Below are 23614 nucleotides of genomic sequence, written 5' to 3'. Positions count from 1 at the left end.
TATATATCATCATTCAGTAATCTAACATAGTACATAGAAGCAAAACTTTGTTTAGCATATCCATTCTTGTGGGATCACTGCTGATGTCTTTGAATTTAATTATTGCTTAAAGTACTACTATTAGTTTTCACCCATAGATGTATTGACAAGGTGAACTATTAGGTATACATAACATATCAATTTCCCTTTTTTTTTCTTTTTTCTCTTGACATATAGACACAAGGCAGCCAGGCTTTGCAAGGCCATACAGACACAAGGCAGCCAGGCTAGGCAAGGCCAAGCAGACACAAGGCAGCCAGGCTAGGCAAGGCCATGCAGACACAAGGCAGCCAGGCTTTGCAAGGCCATACAGACACATGGCAGCCAGGCTAGGCAAGGCCATGCAGCCACAAGGCAGCCAGGCTTTGCAAGGCCATACAGACACAAAAGGTAGCCAGGCTAGGCAAGGCCATTCAGACACAAAAGGTAGCCAGGCTAGGCAAGGCCATACAGACACAAGGCAGCCAGGCTAGGCAAGGCCATACAGACACAAAAGGTAGCCAGGCTAGGCAAGGCCATACAGACACAAGGCAGCCAGGCTAGGCAAGGCCATTCGGACACAAAAGTTAGCCATGCAAGGTTAAATAGCAATGACATCAACTGTCATAAATATGTGAAAAGTTAAAATCAGAATACAAATAAGTGTGTTATTTGGGGCCACACAAATATTATAGAGTTAAACGTTGCTCTACTAGCGCTATAAGGAGAAAAGAATTCTCTCATATATGAGTGAGGCTTAAGGAGTCGTCTGGTGAATAAGCAGTGTATTTATGTTATCTAAATAAATATGGTAAGGGAGGTCAAATGCTTATGGATATCTAGGGGGGCGCAATAAGGTAACAAGCGCACCCCTCAAGTAAGCTCTACCAGTTAGGTTTAACTTAACAGCAATATCAGCATTGTTTGCCCCAACTATTATAGGTCAAGGCTAGTATTGTGCCCCACGACTGCAGCCTTGAAAATGTATTTCAATTACTGGATATGACCGACAGGTCTGTGTAGCAACGTTATATTATTACCCCAAGGATAATTCTTTTGTATCAACACTATTCTTAAAGTGGATCCCAAAAACACAATATTACACTATATACAAAAAAGTCGCTTCTCTAGCAAGGAAGGAGGGAAGTAATTCCCCAAATCGTGCCCAAATAGATTGAGTATTTTTAGCTTAAAAAACAGGGGGAGTGTGGGGTGTATAGAACGATATAGTGTTTAACACTGTAAGTCACGTAAATAATGGACACCGGGACCAACGTTTATCAGGGTCCCGCACTATGTGGCTATTCAGCTCTTAAGCTTTTGGATAGTAATTGCTGCCCATTACATTCTATCAATATGATCTATTAACGAGATTGAGCGATGTCCGTCAATGTACTAAACCCCATTCATTATCCACAATTATTTTAAGCTAAACTGCCGATAATCGGCCACCAATAATTATTAAATCTGACGCGCGTTTCGCCTACTGCTTTGTCAAAGGCTCCGAACATCTGTCGTGCCTGCTCTTTTAAGGCCAAACCAGCCAATCAAAAAAGGGGTGTGTGTATGTCACATGGTGAGAGTAACCATTCAAAGAGCGTCGATGACGTAATTCAGGTCAGATGTATGGGATTGGGCTAAAATACGTAAGAGGTGTCTGGTGTTGCTAGCCAATCGGATAACGATCTCAGTCGTAATGTAAACAAACATCTAGGATATTGGTGCTTGTCCTGTCAGAAAACAGTTACGATGTAATCGTATATAGTGATCAAAGGGTTCTTTCATAGGTTACATAATATAGGCATATTAAACGAGGATTGACCGCCATTGTACAGATACTATATCATGTACGGATAAAAGACTACTTATAATTCAGCATGCAAATGGATATTGACAGGTATTACTATTCAGACATCAATAATGCGATTGCTATAGTACATGTTGGACTATGAGTTTGTCCTAAATACAGACCAGTAAACAGCTCTGATTAATTGAGATTTAGGCCTGACATATTCAATTCCTGGACTATTCCTAATGTTATTTATATATGTTTATTCGGATTTATATTTCATTCCCTACATAGGAAGATAAATTATGTATAACTAACACACCATGAGTAATCCTATGTAGTGATCAATAAATGTTTATTATCTCATCATATTTCATGTATGTGTATTGTAGGATTCATATTAGATTTACCACTTCTATGCTGAAATATAAGGACTCGTTGTGAACCAACCATTAGAAGACCTACTGATCTTTATGGCTTATACTATTAGATGGAATCTAATTAGTCAGGACAGTATACCCAATATAATATGATAAATATTTATGATTCAGTCTTAGCAAGAGTATTTTTCATTTTTTCTCTTATTTAAGATACGTGTATTTGTATATGCTATACTGATGTTAGGTTTGTGTATTTAACTATATGAAGTATACCAGGTGCTCAGAGCTTGTCCCTCCCTTGTTGGTCATATCCAGTAATTGAAATACATTTTCAAGGCTGCAGTCGTGGGGCACAATACTAGCCTTGACCTATAATCGTTGGGGCAAACAATGCTGATATTGCTGTTAAGTTAAACCTAACTGGTAGAGCTTACTTGAGGGGTGCGCTTGTTACCTTATTGCGCCCCCCTAGATATCCATAAGCATTTGGCCTCCCTTACCATATTTATTTAGATAACATAAATACACTACTTATTCACCACACGACTCCTTAATCCTCACTCATATATGAGAGAATTCGTTTCTCCTTATAGCGCTAGTAGAGCAACGTTTAACTCTATAATATTTGTGTGGCCCCAAATAACACACTTATTTGTATTCTAATTTTAACCTTTAACTTTTCACATATTTATGACAGTTGATGTCATTGCTAGGGGTATTTGACATTTGACATAAGTGTACTCACATTGGGACATGAGGAATGTATGTGAACAAATATAGACCCTACGGTATATTTAACATTTAACATAAATGTACCCACATTGGGGAATGAGGATCTACATGTGAATAAATACAGACCTTATGATATATCACTTGACAATAGATAACCTATTATCCTCACATGTGTGATATATGGCAGTGGGCAATTTGCCTCTTTGCACATATGATTAATAACAAATACACCCTATTTTAATTTTCACGTATATTTTATTTTTATTTTTGGCAACTCAATAAAAGTTACGTTTTAAATCATTTTTTTTTCCTAGGGCCCACTCTGATATATATTTGGTCACCTAGGCTCTCTAATCAAGTGTGCCACAAGATACCTTCTTTCTTTTTCTCTTATATTTTTAAGGTTAAATAGACACAAGGCAGCCAGGCTAGGCTAGACCATATAGACACAAGGCAGCCAGGCTAGGCAAGGCCATATAGACACAAGGCAGCCAGGCTAGGCAAGGTTAAATAGACACAAGGCAGTCAGGCTAGGCAAGGTTAAATAGACACAAGGCAGTCAGGCTAGGCAAGGTTAAATAGACACAAGGCAGTCAGGCTAGGCAAAGCCATATAGACACAAGGCAGCCAGGCTAGGCAAGGTTAAATAGACACAAGGCAGTCAGGCTAGGCAAGACCATATAGACACAAGGCAGCCAGGCTAGGCAAGGTTAAATAGACACAAGGCAGTCAGGCTAGGCAAGGTTAAATAGACACAAGGCAGTCAGGCTAGGCAAGGTTAAATAGACACAAGGCAGTCAGGCTAGGCAAAGCCATATAGACACAAGGCAGCCAGGCTAGGCAAGGTTAAATAGACACAAGGCAGTCAGGCTAGGCAAGGTTAAATAGATACAAGGCAGCCAGGCTAGGCAAGGCCATATAGACACAAGGCAGCCAGGCTAGGCAAGGTTAAACAGACACAAGGCAGTCAGGCTAGGCATGGTTAAATATACACAAGGCAGTCAGGCTAGGCAAGACCATATAGACACAAGGCAGTCAGGCTAGGCAAGGCCATATAGACACAAGGCAGCCAGGCTAGGCAAGGTTAAATAGACACAAGGCAGTCAGGCTAGGCAAGGTTAAATAGACACAAGGCAGCCAGGCTAGGCAAGGCCATATAGACACAAGGCAGCCAGGCTAGGTAAGGTTAAATAGACACAAGGCAGTCAGGCTAGGCAAGGTTAAATATACACAAGGCAGTCAGGTTAGGCAAGACCATATAGACACAAGGCAGTCAGGCTAGGCAATGCCATATAGACACAAGGCAGCCAGGCTAGGCAAGGTTAAATAGACACAAGGCAGTCAGGCTAGGCAAGGTTAAATATACACAAGGCAGTCAGGCTAGGCAAGACCGTATAGACACAAGGCAGCCAGGCTAGGCAAGGTTAAATAGACACAAGGCAGTCAGGCTAGGCAAGGTTAAATAGACACAAGGCAGTCAGGCTAGGCAAGGTTAAATAGACACAAGGCAGTCAGGCTAGGCAAGGCCATATAGACACAAGGCAGCCAGGCTAGGCAAGGTTAAATAGACACAAGGCAGTCAGGCTAGGCAAGGTTAAATAGACACAAGGCAGCCAGGCTAGGCAAGGCCATATAGACACAAGGCAGCCAGGCTAGGCAAGGTTAAACAGACACAAGGCAGTCAGGCTAGGCAAGGTTAAATATACACAAGGCAGTCAGGCTAGGCAAGACCATATAGACACAAGGCAGTCAGGCTAGGCAAGGCCATATAGACACAAGGCAGCCAGGCTAGGCAAGGTTAAATAGACACAAGGAAGTCAGGCTATGCAAGGTTAAATAGATACAAGGCAGTCAGGCTAGGCAAGGTTAAATAGGCACAAGGCAGTCACGCTAGGCAAGGTTAAATAGGCACAAGGCAGTCAGGCTAGGCAAGGTTAAATAGACACAAGGCAGCCAGGCTTTGCAAATCCATACAGACACAAGGCAGCCAGGCTAGGCAAGGCCATGCAGACACAAGGCAGCCAGGCTAGGCAAGGCCATGCAGACACAAGGCAGCCAGGCTAGGCAAGGCCATACAGACACAAGGCAGCCAGGCTAGGCAAGGCCATACAGACACAAGGCAGCCAGGCTAGGCAAGGCCATACAGACACAAAAGGTAGCCAGGCAAGGCTATATAGACACAAGGCAGCAAGGCAAGGTTAAATAGATACAAGGCAGCCAGGCTAGGTAAGGTTAAATAGAGACAAGGCAGTCACGCTAGGCAAGGTTAAATAGACACAAGGAAGTCAGGCTAGGCAAGACCATATAGACACAAGGCAGCCAGGCTAGGCAAGGCCATATAGACACAAGGCAGCCAGGCTAGGCAAGACCATATAGACACAAGACAGCCAGGCTAGGCAAGGCCATATAGACACAAGGCAGCCAGGCTAGGCAAGGTTAAATAGACACAAGGCAGTCAGGCTAGGCAAGGTTAAATAGGCACAAGGCAGTCACGCTAGGCAAGGTTAAATAGACACAAGGCAGTCAGGCTAGGCAAGGCCATATAGACACAAGGCAGCCAGGCTAGGCAAGGCCATATAGACACAAGGCAGCCAGGCTAGGCAAGGTTAAATAGATACAAGGCATACAGGTTAGGCAAGTCCATATAGACACAAAGCAGCCAGGATAGGCAAGGCCATTTAGAAACAAAACAGCCAGGATCAGCAAGGCCAAAAGCAGCCAAGATCGGCAAGGCCAGGCAAAAACACAAAGCAGCTGGGTTACAAAAGGCTAGACTGATACACAAAACAGCCAGGTTAGGTAAGGCCACACAGACACACACCCACAGCCTGACAACCAGGTTAGGCAAGGCCAAACCAGACACACACAAGAGACGGGTTCGGCAAGGCCAGACAGACATACAACAGCTGGGTTAGGCAAGGCAAGACAGGCACACATGATAGCCGGGCAAGGCAAAGCCAGAAAGCCAGCTGTTATGTGTGCCTGTCTGGCTTTGCCTTGCCCGGCTGTCATTAGATTACTTTATTGTCATTGCACAAAGTATAAAAACAAAGACAATGAAATGTAGTTAAAGGGACACTGAACCCAAATTTTTTCTCTCGTGATTCAGATAGAGCATGGAATTTTAAGCAACTTTCTAATTTTCTTCGTTCTCTTGCTATCTTTATTTGAAAAATTATGCATCTAAGCTTTCTTTTGGTTTAGGACTCTGGACAGCACTTTTTTATTGGTGGATGAATTTATCCACCAATCAGCAAGAACAACCCAGGTTGTTCACCAAAAATGGGCCGGCATCTAAACTTACATTCTTGCATTTCAAATAAAGATACCAAGAGAATGAAGAAAATGTTATAATAGGAGTAAATTAGAAAGTTGCTTAAAATTTCATGCTCTATCTTAATCACGAAAGAAAAAATTTGGGTTCAGTGTCCCTTTAAGCATCCAACCCAGACATAACAAAAAGTAGTATAAGGTGCATGAATTAGTGCAATTGGTAATTGACAGAATGAGGATGATTAAAGTATATGCATTGTGAAATATGTAATATCAATGATTTAAAAACAGAAATATGAGTAAACAGAAATGATGTGCAATATAAGTAAAATGTGTGCAGAAACAGTGACCCTTACAGTAAAAATAATTCTCATCACAGCACATCAAAATAATGAACCACAAATCAGTTTTAGTATAGGAAAATAATATAAAGTGCATAAGTATTACAAGCTAAGGAAGGACTAATGTATGTACATACAGTACATTATAAAGAATGTGATATCTAGAATTGAAGAGCAGTGTTATAATGTAAATAGCAAACAATGACTTCATACATCAGATGTGTACAGTATAAGTGTAATGTGTGCAACAAGCAGTAGTAGATAATGACTTCATACATCAGATGTGTACAGTATAAGTGTAATGTGTGCAACAAGCAGTAGTAGATAATGACTTCATACATCAGATGTGTACAGTATAAGTGTAATGTGTGCAACAAGCAGTAGTAGACAATGACTTCATACATCAGATGTGTACAGTATAAGTGTAATGTGTGCAACAAGCAGTAGTACACAATGACTTCATACATCAGATGTGTACAGTATAAGTGTAATGTGTGCAACAAGCAGTAGTAGACAATGACTTCATACATCAGATGTGTACAGTATAAGTGTAATGTGTGCAACAAGCAGTAGTAGACAATGACTTCATACATCAGATGTGTACAGTATAAGTGTAATGTGTGCAACAAGCAGTAGTAGACAATGACTTCATACATCAGATGTGTACAGTATAAGTGCAATGTGTGCAACAAGCAGTAGTAGACAATGACTTCATACATCAGATGTGTACAGTATAAGTGTAATGTGTGCAACAAGCAGTAGTAGACAATGACTTCATACATCAGATGTGTACAGTATAAGTGCAATGTGTGCAACAAGCAGTAGTAGACAATGACTTCATACATCAGATGTGTACAGTATAAGTGCAATGTGTGCCACAAGCAGTAGTACACAATGACTTCATACATCAGATGTGTACAGTATAAGTGCAATGTGTGCAACAAGCAGTAGTACACAATGACTTCATACATCAGATGTGTACAGTATAAGTGCAATGTGTGCAACAAGCAGTAGTAGACAATGACTTAATACATCAGATGTGTACAGTATAAGTGTAATGTGTGCAACAAGCAGTAGTAGACAATGATTTAATACATCAGATGTGTACAGTATAAGTGCAATGTGTGCAACAAGCAGTAGTAGACAATGATTTAATACATCAGATGTGTACAGTATAAGTGCAATGTGTGCAACAAGCAGTAGTAGACAATGATTTAATACATCAGATGTGTACAGTATAAGTGCAATGTGTGCAACAAGCAGTAGTACACAATGACTTAATACATCAGATGTGTACAGTATAAGTGTAATGTGTGCAACAAGCAGTAGTAGACAATGACTTCATACATCAGATGTGTACAGTATAAGTGCAATGTGTGCAACAAGCAGTAGTAGATAATGACTTAATACATCAGATGTGTACAGTATAAGTGCAATGTGTGCAACAAGAAGTAGTAGACAATGACTTAATACATCAGATGTGTACAGTATAAGTGTAATGTGTGCAACAAGCAGTAGTAGACAATGACTTAATACATCAGATGTGTACAGTATAAGTGTAATGTGTGCAACAAGCAGTAGTAGACAATGACTTCATACATCAGATGTGTACAGTATAAGTGTAATGTGTGCAACAAGCAGTAGTAGACAATGACTTAATACATCAGATGTGTACAGTATAAGTGTAATGTGTGCAACAAGCAGTAGTACACAATGACTTCATACATCAGATGTGTACAGTATAAGTGTAATGTGTGCAACAAGCAGTAGTAGACAATGACTTCATACATCAGATGTGTACAGTATAAGTGTAATGTGTGCAACAAGCAGTAGTAGACAATGACTTCATACATCAGATGTGTACAGTATAAGTGTAATGTGTGCAACAAGCAGTAGTAGACAATGACTTCATACATCAGATGTGTACAGTATAAGTGTAATGTGTGCAACAAGCAGTAGTAGACAATGACTTCATACATCAGATGTGTACAGTATAAGTGCAATGTGTGCAACAAGCAGTAGTAGACAATGACTTAATACATCAGATGTGTACAGTATAAGTGTAATGTGTGCAACAAGCAGTAGTACACAATGACTTCATACATCAGATGTGTACAGTATAAGTGTAATGTGTGTAACAAGCAGTAGTACACAATGACTTAATACATCAGATGTGTACAGTATAAGTGTAATGTGTGCAACAAGCAGTAGTACACAATGACTTAATACATCAGATGTGTACAGTATAAGTGCAATGTGTGCAACAAGCAGTAGTAGACAATGACTTCATATATCAGATGTGTACAGTATAAGTGTAATGTGTGCAACAAGCAGTAGTAGACAATGACTTCATACATCAGATGTGTACAGTATAAGTGTAATGTGTGCAACAAGCAGTAGTAGACAATGACTTAATACATCAGATGTGTACAGTATAAGTGCAATGTGTGCAACAAGCAGTAGTAGATAATGACTTCATACATCAGATGTGTACAGTATAAGTGTAATGTGTGCAACAAGCAGTAGTACACAATGACTTCATACATCAGATGTGTACAGTATAAGTGTAATGTGTGCAACAAGCAGTAGTAGACTATGACTTCAAACATCAGATGTGTACAGTATAAGTGTAATGTGTGCAACAAGCAGTAGTACACAATGACTTCATACATCAGATGTGTACAGTATAAGTGTAATGTGTGCAACAAGCAGTAGTAGACAATGACTTCATACATCAGATGTGTACAGTATAAGTGTAATGTGTGCAACAAGCAGTAGTAGACAATGACTTCATACATCAGATGTGTACAGTATAAGTGTAATGTGTGCAACAAGCAGTAGTAGACAATGACTTCATACATCAGATGTGTACAGTATAAGTGCAATGTGTGCAACAAGCAGTAGTAGACAATGACTTCATACATCAGATGTGTACAGTATAAGTGTAATGTGTGCAACAAGCAGTAGTAGACAATGACTTCATACATCAGATGTGTACAGTATAAGTGCAATGTGTGCAACAAGCAGTAGTAGACAATGACTTCATACATCAGATGTGTACAGTATAAGTGCAATGTGTGCCACAAGCAGTAGTACACAATGACTTCATACATCAGATGTGTACAGTATAAGTGCAATGTGTGCAACAAGCAGTAGTACACAATGACTTCATACATCAGATGTGTACAGTATAAGTGCAATGTGTGCAACAAGCAGTAGTAGACAATGACTTAATACATCAGATGTGTACAGTATAAGTGTAATGTGTGCAACAAGCAGTAGTAGACAATGATTTAATACATCAGATGTGTACAGTATAAGTGCAATGTGTGCAACAAGCAGTAGTAGACAATGATTTAATACATCAGATGTGTACAGTATAAGTGCAATGTGTGCAACAAGCAGTAGTAGACAATGATTTAATACATCAGATGTGTACAGTATAAGTGCAATGTGTGCAACAAGCAGTAGTACACAATGACTTAATACATCAGATGTGTACAGTATAAGTGTAATGTGTGCAACAAGCAGTAGTAGACAATGACTTCATACATCAGATGTGTACAGTATAAGTGCAATGTGTGCAACAAGCAGTAGTAGATAATGACTTAATACATCAGATGTGTACAGTATAAGTGCAATGTGTGCAACAAGAAGTAGTAGACAATGACTTAATACATCAGATGTGTACAGTATAAGTGTAATGTGTGCAACAAGCAGTAGTAGACAATGACTTAATACATCAGATGTGTACAGTATAAGTGTAATGTGTGCAACAAGCAGTAGTAGACAATGACTTCATACATCAGATGTGTACAGTATAAGTGTAATGTGTGCAACAAGCAGTAGTAGACAATGACTTAATACATCAGATGTGTACAGTATAAGTGTAATGTGTGCAACAAGCAGTAGTAGACAATGACTTCATACATCAGATGTGTACAGTATAAGTGTAATGTGTGCAACAAGCAGTAGTAGACAATGACTTCATACATCAGATGTGTACAGTATAAGTGTAATGTGTGCAACAAGCAGTAGTAGACAATGACTTCATACATCAGATGTGTACAGTATAAGTGTAATGTGTGCAACAAGCAGTAGTAGACAATGACTTCATACATCAGATGTGTACAGTATAAGTGCAATGTGTGCAACAAGCAGTAGTAGACAATGACTTCATACATCAGATGTGTACAGTATAAGTGTAATGTGTGCAACAAGCAGTAGTAGACAATGACTTAATACATCAGATGTGTACAGTATAAGTGTAATGTGTGCAACAAGCAGTAGTACACAATGACTTAATACATCAGATGTGTACAGTATAAGTGTAATGTGTGCAACAAGCAGTAGTACACAATGACTTCATACATCAGATGTGTACAGTATAAGTGCAATGTGTGCAACAAGCAGTAGTAGACAATGACTTAATACATCAGATGTGTACAGTATAAGTGTAATGTGTGCAACAAGCAGTAGTACACAATGACTTCATACATCAGATGTGTACAGTATAAGTGTAATGTGTGTAACAAGCAGTAGTACACAATGACTTAATACATCAGATGTGTACAGTATAAGTGTAATGTGTGCAACAAGCAGTAGTACACAATGACTTAATACATCAGATGTGTACAGTATAAGTGCAATGTGTGCAACAAGCAGTAGTAGACAATGACTTCATATATCAGATGTGTACAGTATAAGTGTAATGTGTGCAACAAGCAGTAGTAGACAATGACTTCATACATCAGATGTGTACAGTATAAGTGTAATGTGTGCAACAAGCAGTAGTAGACAATGACTTAATACATCAGATGTGTACAGTATAAGTGCAATGTGTGCAACAAGCAGTAGTAGATAATGACTTCATACATCAGATGTGTACAGTATAAGTGTAATGTGTGCAACAAGCAGTAGTAGACTATGACTTCAAACATCAGATGTGTACAGTATAAGTGTAATGTGTGCAACAAGCAGTAGTAGACTATGACTTCAAACATCAGATGTGTACAGTATAAGTGTAATGTGTGCAACAAGCAGTAGTAGACAATGACTTCATACATCAGATGTGTACAGTATAAGTGTAATGTGTGCAACAAGCAGTAGTAGACAATGACTTCATACATCAGATGTGTACAGTATAAGTGTAATGTGTGCAACAAGCAGTAGTAGACAATGATTTAATACATCAGATGTGTACAGTATAAGTGTAATGTGTGCAACAAGCAGTAGTACACAATGACTTCATACATCAGATGTGTACAGTATAAGTGTAATGTGTGCAACAAGCAGTAGTACACAATGACTTCATACATCAGATGTGTACAGTATAAGTGTAATGTGTGCAACAAGCAGTAGTAGACGACAATGATTTAATACATCAGATGTGTACAGTATAAGTGCAATGTGTGCAACAAGCAGTAGTAGACAATGATTTAATACATCAGATGTGTACAGTATAAGTGCAATGTGTGCAACAAGCAGTAGTACACAATGACTTAATACATCAGATGTGTACAGTATAAGTGTAATGTGTGCAACAAGCAGTAGTAGACAATGACTTCATACATCAGATGTGTACAGTATAAGTGTAATGTGTGCAACAAGCAGAAGTACACAATGACTTCATACATCAGATGTGTACAGTATAAGTGTAATGTGTGCAACAAGCAGAAGTACACAATGACTTCATACATCAGATGTGTACAGTATAAGTGTAATGTGTGCAACAAGCAGTAGTAGACAATGACTTAATACATCAGATATGTACAGTATAAGTGTAATGTGTGCAACAAGCAGTAGTAGACAATGACTTCATACATCAGATGTGTACAGTATAAGTGTAATGTGTGCAACAAGCAGTAGTAGACAATGACTTCATACATCAGATGTGTACAGTATAAGTGTAATGTGTGCAACAAGCAGAAGTACACAATGACTTCATACATCAGATGTGTACAGTATAAGTGTAATGTGTGCAACAAGCAGTAGTAGACAATGACTTCATACATCAGATGTGTACAGTATAAGTGTAATGTGTGCAACAAGCAGTAGTAGACAATGACTTCATACATCAGATGTGTACAGTATAAGTGTAATGTGTGCAACAAGCAGTAGTAGACAATGATTTAATACATCAGATGTGTACAGTATAAGTGCAATGTGTGCAACAAGCAGTAGTAGACAATGATTTAATACATCAGATGTGTACAGTATAAGTGCAATGTGTGCAACAAGCAGTAGTAGACAATGACTTCATACATCAGATGTGTACAGTATAAGTGCAATGTGTGCCACAAGCAGTAGTACACAATGACTTAATACATCAGATGTGTACAGTATAAGTGTAATGTGTGTAACAAGCTGTAGTAGACAATGACTTCATACATCAGATGTGTACAGTATAAGTGTAATGTGTGCAACAAGCAGTAGTAGACAATGACTTAATACATCAGATGTGTACAGTATAAGTGCAATGTGTGCCACAAGCAGTAGTACACAATGACTTAATACATCAGATGTGTACAGTATAAGTGTAATGTGTGCAACAAGCAGTAGTAGACAATGACTTCATACATCAGATGTGTACAGTATAAGTGTAATGTGTGCAACAAGCAGAAGTACACAATGACTTCATACATCAGATGTGTACAGTATAAGTGTAATGTGTGCAACAAGCAGTAGTAGACAATGACTTCATACATCAGATGTGTACAGTATAAGTGTAATGTGTGCAACAAGCAGTAGTAGACAATGACTTCATACATCAGATGTGTACAGTATAAGTGTAATGTGTGCAACAAGCAGAAGTACACAATGACTTAATAAATCAGATGTGTACAGTATAAGTGTAATGTGTGCAACAAGCAGTAGTAGACAATGACTTCATACATCAGATGTGTACAGTATAAGTGTAATGTGTGCAACAAGCAGTAGTAGACAATGACTTCATACATCAGATGTGTACAGTATAAGTGTAATGTATGCAACAAGCAGTAGTAGACAATGACTTCATACATCAGATGTGTACAGTATAAGTGTAATGTGTGCAACAAGCAGTAGTAGACAATGACTTCATACATCAGATGTGTACAGTATAAGTGCAATGTGTGCAACAAGCAGTAGTAGATAATGACTTAATACATCAGATGTGTACAGTATAAGTGTAATGTGTGCAACAAGCAGTAGTACACAATGACTTCATACATCAGATGTGTACAGTATAAGTGTAATGTGTGTAACAAGCAGTAGTACACAATGACTTAATACATCAGATGTGTACAGTATAAGTGTAATGTGTGCAACAAGCAGTAGTAGACAATGACTTAATACATCAGATGTGTACAGTATAAGTGTAATGTGTGCAACAAGCAGTAGTAGACAATGACTTCATACATCAGATGTGTACAGTATAAGTGCAATGTGTGCAACAAGCAGTAGTAGACAATGACTTAATACATCAGATGTGTACAGTATAAGTGTAATGTGTGCAACAAGCAGTAGTAGACAATGACTTCATACATCAGATGTGTACAGTATAAGTGCAATGTGTGCAACAAGCAGTAGTAGACAATGACTTCATACATCAGATGTGTACAGTATAAGTGTAATGTGTGCAACAAGCAGTAGTAGACAATGACTTAATACATCAGATGTGTACAGTATAAGTGTAATGTGTGCAACAAGCAGTAGTAGACAATGACTTAATACATCAGATGTGTACAGTATAAGTGTAATGTGTGCAACAAGCAGTAGTAGACAATGACTTCATACATCAGATGTGTACAGTATAAGTGCAATGTGTGCAACAAGCAGTAGTAGACAATGACTTCATACATCAGATGTGTACAGTATAAGTGTAATGTGTGCAACAAGCAGTAGTAGACAATGACTTAATACATCAGATGTGTACAGTATAAGTGTAATGTGTGCAACAAGCAGTAGTAGACAATGACTTAATACATCAGATGTGTACAGTATAAGTGTAATGTGTGCAACAAGCAGTAGTAGACAATGACTTAATACATCAGATGTGTACAGTATAAGTGTAATGTGTGCAACAAGCAGTAGTACACAATGACTTAATACATCAGATGTGTACAGTATAAGTGCAATGTGTGCAACAAGCAGTAGTAGACAATGACTTAATACATCAGATGTGTACAGTATAAGTGTAATGTGTGCAACAAGCAGTAGTAGACAATGACTTCATACATCAGATGTGTACAGTATAAGTGTAATGTGTGCAACAAGCAGTAGTAGACAATGACTTAATACATCAGATGTGTACAGTATAAGTGTAATGTGTGCAACAAGCAGTAGTAGACAATGACTTCATACATCAGATGTGTACAGTATAAGTGTAATGTGTGCAACAAGCTGTAGTAGACAATGACTTAATACATCAGATGTGTACAGTATAAGTGTAATGTGTGCAACAAGCAGTAGTAGACAATGACTTCATACATCAGATGTGTACAGTATAAGTGCAATGTGTGCAACAAGCAGTAGTAGACAATGACTTAATACATCAGATGTGTACAGTATAAGTGTAATGTGTGCAACAAGCAGTAGTAGACAATGACTTCATACATCAGATGTGTACAGTATAAGTGTAATGTGTGCAACAAGCTGTAGTAGACAATGACTTCATACATCAGATGTGTACAGTATAAGTGTAATGTGTGCAACAAGCAGTAGTAGATAATGACTTCATACATCAGATGTGTACAGTATAAGTGCAATGTGTGCAACAAGCAGTAGTAGACAATGACTTCATACATCAGATGTGTACAGTATAAGTGCAATGTGTGCCACAAGCAGTAGTAGACAATGACTTCATACATCAGATGTGTACAGTATAAGTGTAATGTGTGCAACAAGCAGTAGTACACAATGACTTCATACATCAGATGTGTACAGTATAAGTGTAATGTGTGCAACAAGCAGTAGTAGACAATGACTTCATACATCAGATGTGTACAGTATAAGTGCAATGTGTGCAACAAGCAGTAGTAGACAATGACTTCATACATCAGATGTGTACAGTATAAGTGTAATGTGTGCAACAAGCAGTAGTAGACAATGACTTCATACATCAGATGTGTACAGTATAAGTGTAATGTGTGCAACAAGCAGTAGTAGACAATGATTTCATACATCAGATGTGTACAGTATAAGTGTAATGTGTGCAACAAGCAGTAGTAGACAATGACTTCATACATCAGATGTGTACAGTATAAGTGTAATGTGTGCAACAAGCAGTAGTAGACAATGACTTCATACATCAGATGTGTACAGTATAAGTGCAATGTGTGCAACAAGCAGTAGTAGATAATGACTTCATACATCAGATGTGTACAGTATAAGTGTAATGTGTGCAACAAGCAGTAGTAGACAATGACTTCATACATCAGATGTGTACAGTATAAGTGTAATGTGTGCAACAAGCAGTAGTACACAATGACTTCATACATCAGATGTGTACAGTATAAGTGTAATGTGTGCAACAAGCAGTAGTAGACAATGACTTCATACATCAGATGTGTACAGTATAAGTGTAATGTGTGCAACAAGCAGTAGTACACAATGACTTCATACATCAGATGTGTACAGTATAAGTGTAATGTGTGCAACAAGCAGTAGTAGACAATGACTTCATACATCAGATGTGTACAGTATAAGTGTAATGTGTGCAACAAGCAGTAGTAGACAATGACTTCATACATCAGATGTGTACAGTATAAGTGTAATGTGTGCAACAAGCAGTAGTACACAATGACTTCATACATCAGATGTGTACAGTATAAGTGTAATGTGTGCAACAAGCAGTAGTACACAATGACTTCATACATCAGATGTGTACAGTATAAGTGCAATGTGTGCAACAAGCAGTAGTAGACAATGATTTAATACATCAGATGTGTACAGTATAAGTGTAATGTGTGCAACAAGCAGTAGTACACAATGACTTCATACATCAGATGTGTACAGTATAAGTGTAATGTGTGCAACAAGCAGTAGTAGACAATGACTTCATACATCAGATGTGTACAGTATAAGTGTAATGTGTGCAACAAGCAGTAGTAGACAATGACTTCATACATCAGATGTGTACAGTATAAGTGCAATGTGTGCAACAAGCAGTAGTAGACAATGAAAGTCTTTATGTACTAACAATTCATTGACAGCAAAGTGCAAATCAGATAGTGAGCAGCAAATAAGAGAAATGGTGCGAGTTAAGAAAAATGTAAATAATGAGCAGCAGTTGTAGTGTGAGGTAGTTTAGGTATGAGATTAAATAGTCAATAAAAGGAGTTAAACATTTTTTAAAAACTAGGAGTTTGTGTTCAGTAGTCATGTGTGCCTGTCTTGCCTAAGCTGTGTGTCTGGTCTGGACTAAGCCGGCTGTTGTATGTGCCTGGTCTAGTCTAACCTAACCCTGCTGCCGTATTATGTCTGGTATTGCCTAATCCAGCTGTTGTATGGGTTAGGAAAGGACAGACAAACACACATGACAGCCAACACAGGGAAAGACAAACAGACACAAACAGCCAGGATATGCATGAACAGACAGATACAACAAAGACAGATTATGTAAGGACAAAAAGAAACAAGACAGAAGGGTCAGGCAAAGTAACCAGACAAAAGACAGCCATGCTAGTCAAGGACAAACAGACACAAGGCAGCCAGGTATGGAAGTCCTATTAAGTAAGGAAAGATAGACACAAGACAGCAATGCCAAACATGCAGATTTCAGATTGGATAGTCAAGGAGAGACAGAAAGACAAAACGCAGCCAGGTAAGGCAAGGACAGACAGACACAAGACAACGACACATGGCATCAGCATTAATCATGGACAGATGGGAGGAAGGTTAAAAAAAATAGATACATTCTGGGCAATTATATGTGTTTACCAACTAACATAAACAGTGGATAGAAGCAGCATATGGGACAGACTTTACTGAAGTCAGGTCAGTCCTACAAAGTCTGAGATACATAAGGTAGCTGGGTCAGACATGGATGAAATAAATGAATATATTAACGGTGACCAGGTGGGATAAGCAGCCTCTCCCACTAAAATATACAGGGCACACATTGCCTTTTCACCTAAGCAGCCTCCACTGATTTTCTGTCAAATCCAATTCCAGTGGGGGATTCACAATGGATGTCTTTAGCCTTTTTACTCCGCTAGTCCCTGGTGCATGCTCATAGGAATCTGGAACATAGGGAAATGGTCAATGACACATGGATGCAAATACAAGTTGTAGGTCGTGAAGCATGCAACAATGTTCTACCTGCAATAAGCTGCTCCAGACGGATACGCTCATGGGCTGCATGCTGATCCACCAGCACTAAGAGGTTTCCTTCTGGAAATTAAGATACTACATAAAGAGGGAGAACTAATAATGGGGGCACCTACAACACAAGTATCTGTAATGCTGGGGAAACATAAAACCAATGGTGACACACAGTAATGGTATATACTATGGGACCCTCCTGAAACACAGGTACTAGAAGCTTCCAGGGCAGAAATCATTAATCCAACACTATTCCCGCCACTACCTGATTCTGCGCCGTCGTCCATCTCAGTCTTCATCAAGCATGCAATGAACTTATTATCCACCTGCTGAAGAACCTGCAGGAAGAAAACCATAACTACATACACAGAGCAGTCACACTAGGGTCTCTCTATGCCAAATAATCATTAAACAATAAAACTGGACCCCCTTATGTACCCTCACCTGCCAACGTATGCTTAAAACAGTTGGACAACAGTGTGTAGTATCAGTGAGAACATAAGTTTGCCAAAGAGATTATGTGGCTATGTGTAATATTAACATTTGCTTTTGAGTAAAATGTTTTGAGCTAGATTACAAGTAGTGTGCTGTTGCGTGGGTTTATCGCTGCTCTTTACACGCATCAGAAAAAGCGCACGTATTACAAGTTGAAAATAAATGCATTTGCTTGAGCGCAATTTTATTTAACATGCATAGGGTTAGCACATCTTCAGACCTCTGGTTAACTGTTACAAGAGACAAAAAAAGTTGCACAAAACACATCAAAAATACATTTCAAAATACAGTTACACTTATAATTACAGTAATAAAAATTATTTAAAAAAATATTGAAGGTCTCAGGGTTAGAAAGGTCTCAGGGTTAGAAAGAAAAAAAAAGGGCTGATGCAATCAGCCAATAGGATTGAGCTCGCATTCTATTGGCTGATTGGAACAGCCAATAGAATGCCAGCTCAATCCTATTGGCTGATTGCATCAGCCAATAGGATTTTTTCTACCTTAATTCCGATTGGCTGATAGAATTCTATCAGCCAATCGGAATTGAAGGGACGCCATCTTGGATGACGTCACAAAGGTACCTTCATTCAGTCGTAGCTGTCGGAAGAAGAGGATGCTCTGCGTCGGATGTCTTGAAGATGGACCCGCTTTGCGCCGGATGGATGAAGATAGAAGATGCCGTCTGGATGAAGACTTCTGCCCGTCTGGAGGACCACTTCTGCCCGTCTGGAGGACCACTTCTGCCCGGTTGGATGAAGACGTCTCCCGGTAGGGTGATCTTCAGGGGGTTAGTGTTAGGTTTTTCTAAGGGGGGATTGGGTGGGTTTCAGAGTAGGGTTGGTTGTGTGGGTGGTGGGTTTTAATGTTGGGGGGGGGGATTTGTAATTTTTTTAACAGGTAAAAGAGCTGATTACTTTGGGGCAATGCCCCGCAAAAGGCCCTTTTAAGGGCTATTTGTAATTTAGTGTAGGGTAGGGCTTTTTTTTTATTTTGGGGGGGCTTTTTATTTTGTTAGGGGGATTAGATTAGGTGTAATTAGTTTAAAAATCTTGTAATTTTTTATTATTTTCTGTAATTTAGCGTTTGGGTTTTTTTGTACTTTAGATAATTTAATTTAATTTAGGGAATTAATTTAATTATAGTGTAGTGTTAGGTGTAATTGTAACTTAGGTTAGGTTTTATTTTACAGGTACTTTTGTCTTTATTTTAGCTAGGTAGTTATTAAATAGTTAATAACTATTTAATAACTATTCTACCTAGTTAAAATAAATATAAACCTGCCTGTAAAATAAAAATAAACCCTAAGCTAGCTACAATGTAACTATTAGTTATATTGTAGCTAGCTTAGGGTTTATTTTACAGGTATTTAGTTTTAAATAGGAATAATTTAGTTAATGATAGTTATTTTTATTTAGATTTATTTAAATTATATTTAAGTTAGGGGGTGTTAGGGTTAGACTTAGGTTTAGGGGTTAATAACTTTAATAAAGTGGCGGCGACGTTGGGGGCGGCAGATTAGGGGTTAAGAAGTGTAGGTAGGTTGCGGCGACATTGGGGGCGGCAGATTAGGGGTTAATAAATATAATGTAGGTGTCGGCGATGTTGGGGGAGGCAGATTATGGGTTCATAACTATAATGTAGGTGGCGGCGGTGTCCGGAGCGGCAGATTAGGGGTTAATAATATAATGTAGGTGTCAGCGATGTCGGGGGCGGCAGATTAGGGGTTAATAAGTGTAAGATTAGGGGTGTTTAGACTCAGGGTTCATAATAGGGTGTTAGGTGTAGACATAAATGTATTTTCCCCATAGGAATCAATGGGGCTGCGTTAGGAGCTAAACGCTGCTTTTTTGCAAGGGTTTTTTTCAGCCGGCTCTCCCCCATTGATTCCTATGGGGAAATCGTGCACGTTCAGCCAGCTCACCGCTAACGTAAGCAGCGCTGGTATTGAGGTGAGATGTGGAGCAAAATTTTGCTCTACGATCACTTTTTTCGGTTAACGTCGGGTTTGGAAAAACCCGTAATACCAGCACTGTCTGTAAGTGAGCGTTGAGCATAAACTGCTCGTTAGCACCGCATAGCCTCTAAAGCAAAACTCGTAATCTAGCCGTTAATTACTAAGCTCCCTAACCTAACACCCCCTAAATTAAACCAAATACTAAGTTACAATTAAAATAAAAAATCCTAACATTAATTTAATAATAAAACCCAACATTAAAATACAAAAAAATTATCTAAAATTACAAAAAAAGTCTAAAATTACAGAAAAAAACAAAATAAAAAAAATACCTAATTCCTATGAAGATAAAAAAGCCCCCAAATACCAGAATGTTCAACATTTATTATTCAGATTTAAAACATGTAAAAAGAAAAAGTAAGGTAAACCCACCTACGGAAATGGCAATGGCAGGAGTCGGTCCCTCAGACTTATACCCAACCAACAATGAGAGACATTGGAATGCTTTTATATCACCTGTATCTATGGTCTAATTAAGCCCGACCGGCTAAACCCCTATTGTACACATTCACCACTGCCGTTTGATTTTTGTTTTGTTTGTTTGAATTTAAATAAAGATTTGCCTTAAAAAAAAAAAAAAAAAAAAAAGCCCCCCCAAAATAAAAACACCCCCTTAACTAAACTAAACTACCAATAGCCCTTAAAGGAGCCTTTTTGTAGGGCATTGCCCTTAAGTTAAACAGCTTTTTTACCTGTAAAAAATACTAAGTCTCCCCTATCTATGTATCTATTGGGTACTTATAGAGCGCAAACTAATCACCCGTGAGGGTCTCAAGGCGCTAAGGGAAAGCGGATAGGAGGAGGGGGAGGGGAGGAGGGGATGGGCGTTCAGTCTAAGAGCTAGGTTTTGAAGTCCTTTCTGAACTTTGTAAGGGAGGTGGATTGTCTGAGGTGCAGCGGGAAAGGTGTTCCATGTCTTTGTTGCCATGTGGGAGAAGGATCTTCTAATCCCCTAACAGTAAAAAAACCCCACCCACCAAACTCCCCCAAAATAAAAAACCCAACACTATAAAAACTAAACTACCCATTGCCCCTAAAGGGGCATTTGTATGGGCATTGCCCTTAAAAGGGCATTCAGCTATTTCACTGCCCTTAACACCCCAAAAAACCCTAATCTAAAAAAAAGCCTAAGACTAAGCACCAAATAGGTACTCACCGTTCCTGAAGGTCTTCTCCCAGGCGGCTCCATCATCTTCTATCTTCATCCGGAGCGAATGCGGCGGTTCTCAGCAGCGGTCCAAAGCAGCGTGGATGCTCCTCTTCATGTGATCGTTCAACGCACACTGAAGATTAACGGCAAGGTACCCCATATTTATTGGGGTACCTTGCATTCATATTGGCTGAAATTTTGAAATCAGCCAATAGAATGAGAGCTACTGAAATCATATTGGCTGATTTGAACAGCCAATAGGATTTCAGCAGCTCTAACCCTATTGGCTGATTTAAAAATTTCAGCCAATAGGAATGCAAGGTACCCCAAATTGAATGCGGTACCTTCCATTAAATTTTTAGCGTACGACGGAGATCAGATGAAGAAGAGCCTCCAAGCTGCTGAGGATCGCCGCTGCTGAAGACCGCCGCTCCGTATCCGCACATCTGGGAAGTGCGCTCCGCACCACCTTCGCTCCGAATGAAGATAAAAGATGATGGAGCCTCCTGGAAGAAGACCTTTTCCGTCGGACGTCAGGAATGGTGAGTACCTATTTGGGGCTTAGTCTTAGGCTTTTTTTGGGGGGGGGGTGGATTTTTTTATTTAGATTAGGTTTTTTTGAGGTGTAAAAGAGCTGATTGCGGGGGGCGGAGCCTACTACCAAGGAGAGCAGACGTATATGCTTGGAGCTCCTCTGCTACAAATGGTTAAACATGTGCAAATACCCAATTCAATAACAGCTTAAACTCTCAAAACGCACAGGACTTAAGGGTAACTGCTTCTGCCAACTTCTTAAGAAGTAGAATTCGGATATGTGAGATCTGGAGCAATTTCGGAAGCATTATGACTTGGGGCCTACTACAGCTAACAACTTATAACCCTAAGTGAAGCTATGCGGTTCGAACCATCATTCTGCATACCGCACTCCTCCTACAACTACAAGTCAGCCTAACCTGCCAAGGTTTATCAGCTTTACTACAGCACAATGGAGGATTTTGGTGAAGTAAGAGCCTTCCTAATGGAACTAGACCATTGCATGACGAGCCAATTTAACTCCCTAAGAAGCGTCCTCCATTGCTGCTCTGAATACAAAGAGGCATCTGCAGTAGCAGTGGCAGAGACAGTGCGAGTGGACCTCCGGTCTCACACACAGACACCTACGGCTCTAATTATTGTAAAACAGATTGCTGAACCAACGCTGTTACACCAGATTCCTATAACCTCCTCTCCCTGGAACCAACATGCACTATGTGATACCGTACGCCCGTGGGAAAGAGTAGGATGTCAGATGCCTGATGTGACACTATCTAAGGGCGCTGATGGCCTCCTTGCTGTAGCCCCAGATGTGATGGGATCTGAGCTGGGCTCAGATTACTATGAAATCCCCCACAACTTCGGCTTTAGCGCCAGCTCTCCCTGGTCTCATAAGTATCTGACCTGTAGTCTAATCGTAACGAAGCAGGAGGGGAAACTGCACAAAGACGGCTCACTTACCGGACCGATATTACAGATCTGGAATCTCCATTTTCAAAGTAACGGCATGGTTTCTGGGCAGAACTCCCCAGCAGCTCCTGGGTCTATGGAACTGAGAACTGGAGTAGGGTAAAGACTTGCCAACTCACACACTCTCCACTTTGACTGTATATGCCTAGCGGTTTTATGTGGAGCTGATTTTGTGGTTTACTTGTCTGTTATCAGTTCCCATGTTACTTATTTTGCTTTTTACTTATGTATGTTAAAGGTTAACTGTGTCTCCTTATTACTTGGATCGATAATTCTAAGGTTGTGGGTGTGTATTAGGTACTAATGCATTAGGGAATAGGATAGTGGAACTAAGCCCAACATCAGTAAAGAGTTTAACCGCAATTCTCTTTTTATATGGGGCCCTGGATCAGCTCATTAGCAGGATTTTATTCAATAGTATACATAATTTTACCCAATAATGGAACCTTGAGCTAACCTCTCAGTGAGAGTATTTGAGCTAATATGTTTCACTTAGTTGAGTTCTCACCTCATAGTTAAACATGTCACTTCTTGATAAGTGATAACTGTTGAATATTATATCCACATGCTACTGTTTATTTCATTGTTGGGTGAGTTTTCTGTCGGGTCACACTA

The 23614-nt window shown here is 39.4% G+C and overlaps 1 protein-coding gene across 1 annotated transcript in view; it reads right to left on the bottom strand.

The window, feature by feature from the left end:
* Positions 1–23614, bottom strand: part of LOC128644407 (DNA mismatch repair protein Mlh3-like) — a 163113-nt gene that overhangs the window by 75642 nt on the left and 63857 nt on the right. Inside the window, exons 5-7 of the mRNA XM_053697034.1 lie at positions 18103–18175; positions 17835–17906; positions 17647–17755 (exon numbers count right to left, since the gene is read on the bottom strand). Of these exons, the coding sequence (XP_053553009.1) occupies positions 17647–17755; positions 17835–17906; positions 18103–18175 (254 nt within the window). The remainder of the gene's footprint in view (positions 1–17646; positions 17756–17834; positions 17907–18102; positions 18176–23614) is intronic.

Source organism: Bombina bombina, chromosome 1, assembly GCF_027579735.1.
Source record: "Bombina bombina isolate aBomBom1 chromosome 1, aBomBom1.pri, whole genome shotgun sequence".
Lineage (NCBI taxonomy): Eukaryota > Metazoa > Chordata > Amphibia > Anura > Bombinatoridae > Bombina > Bombina bombina.
The sequence above is the reverse complement of the archived record's forward strand: the minus strand, read 5'-3'. Positions and strand labels throughout refer to the sequence as shown.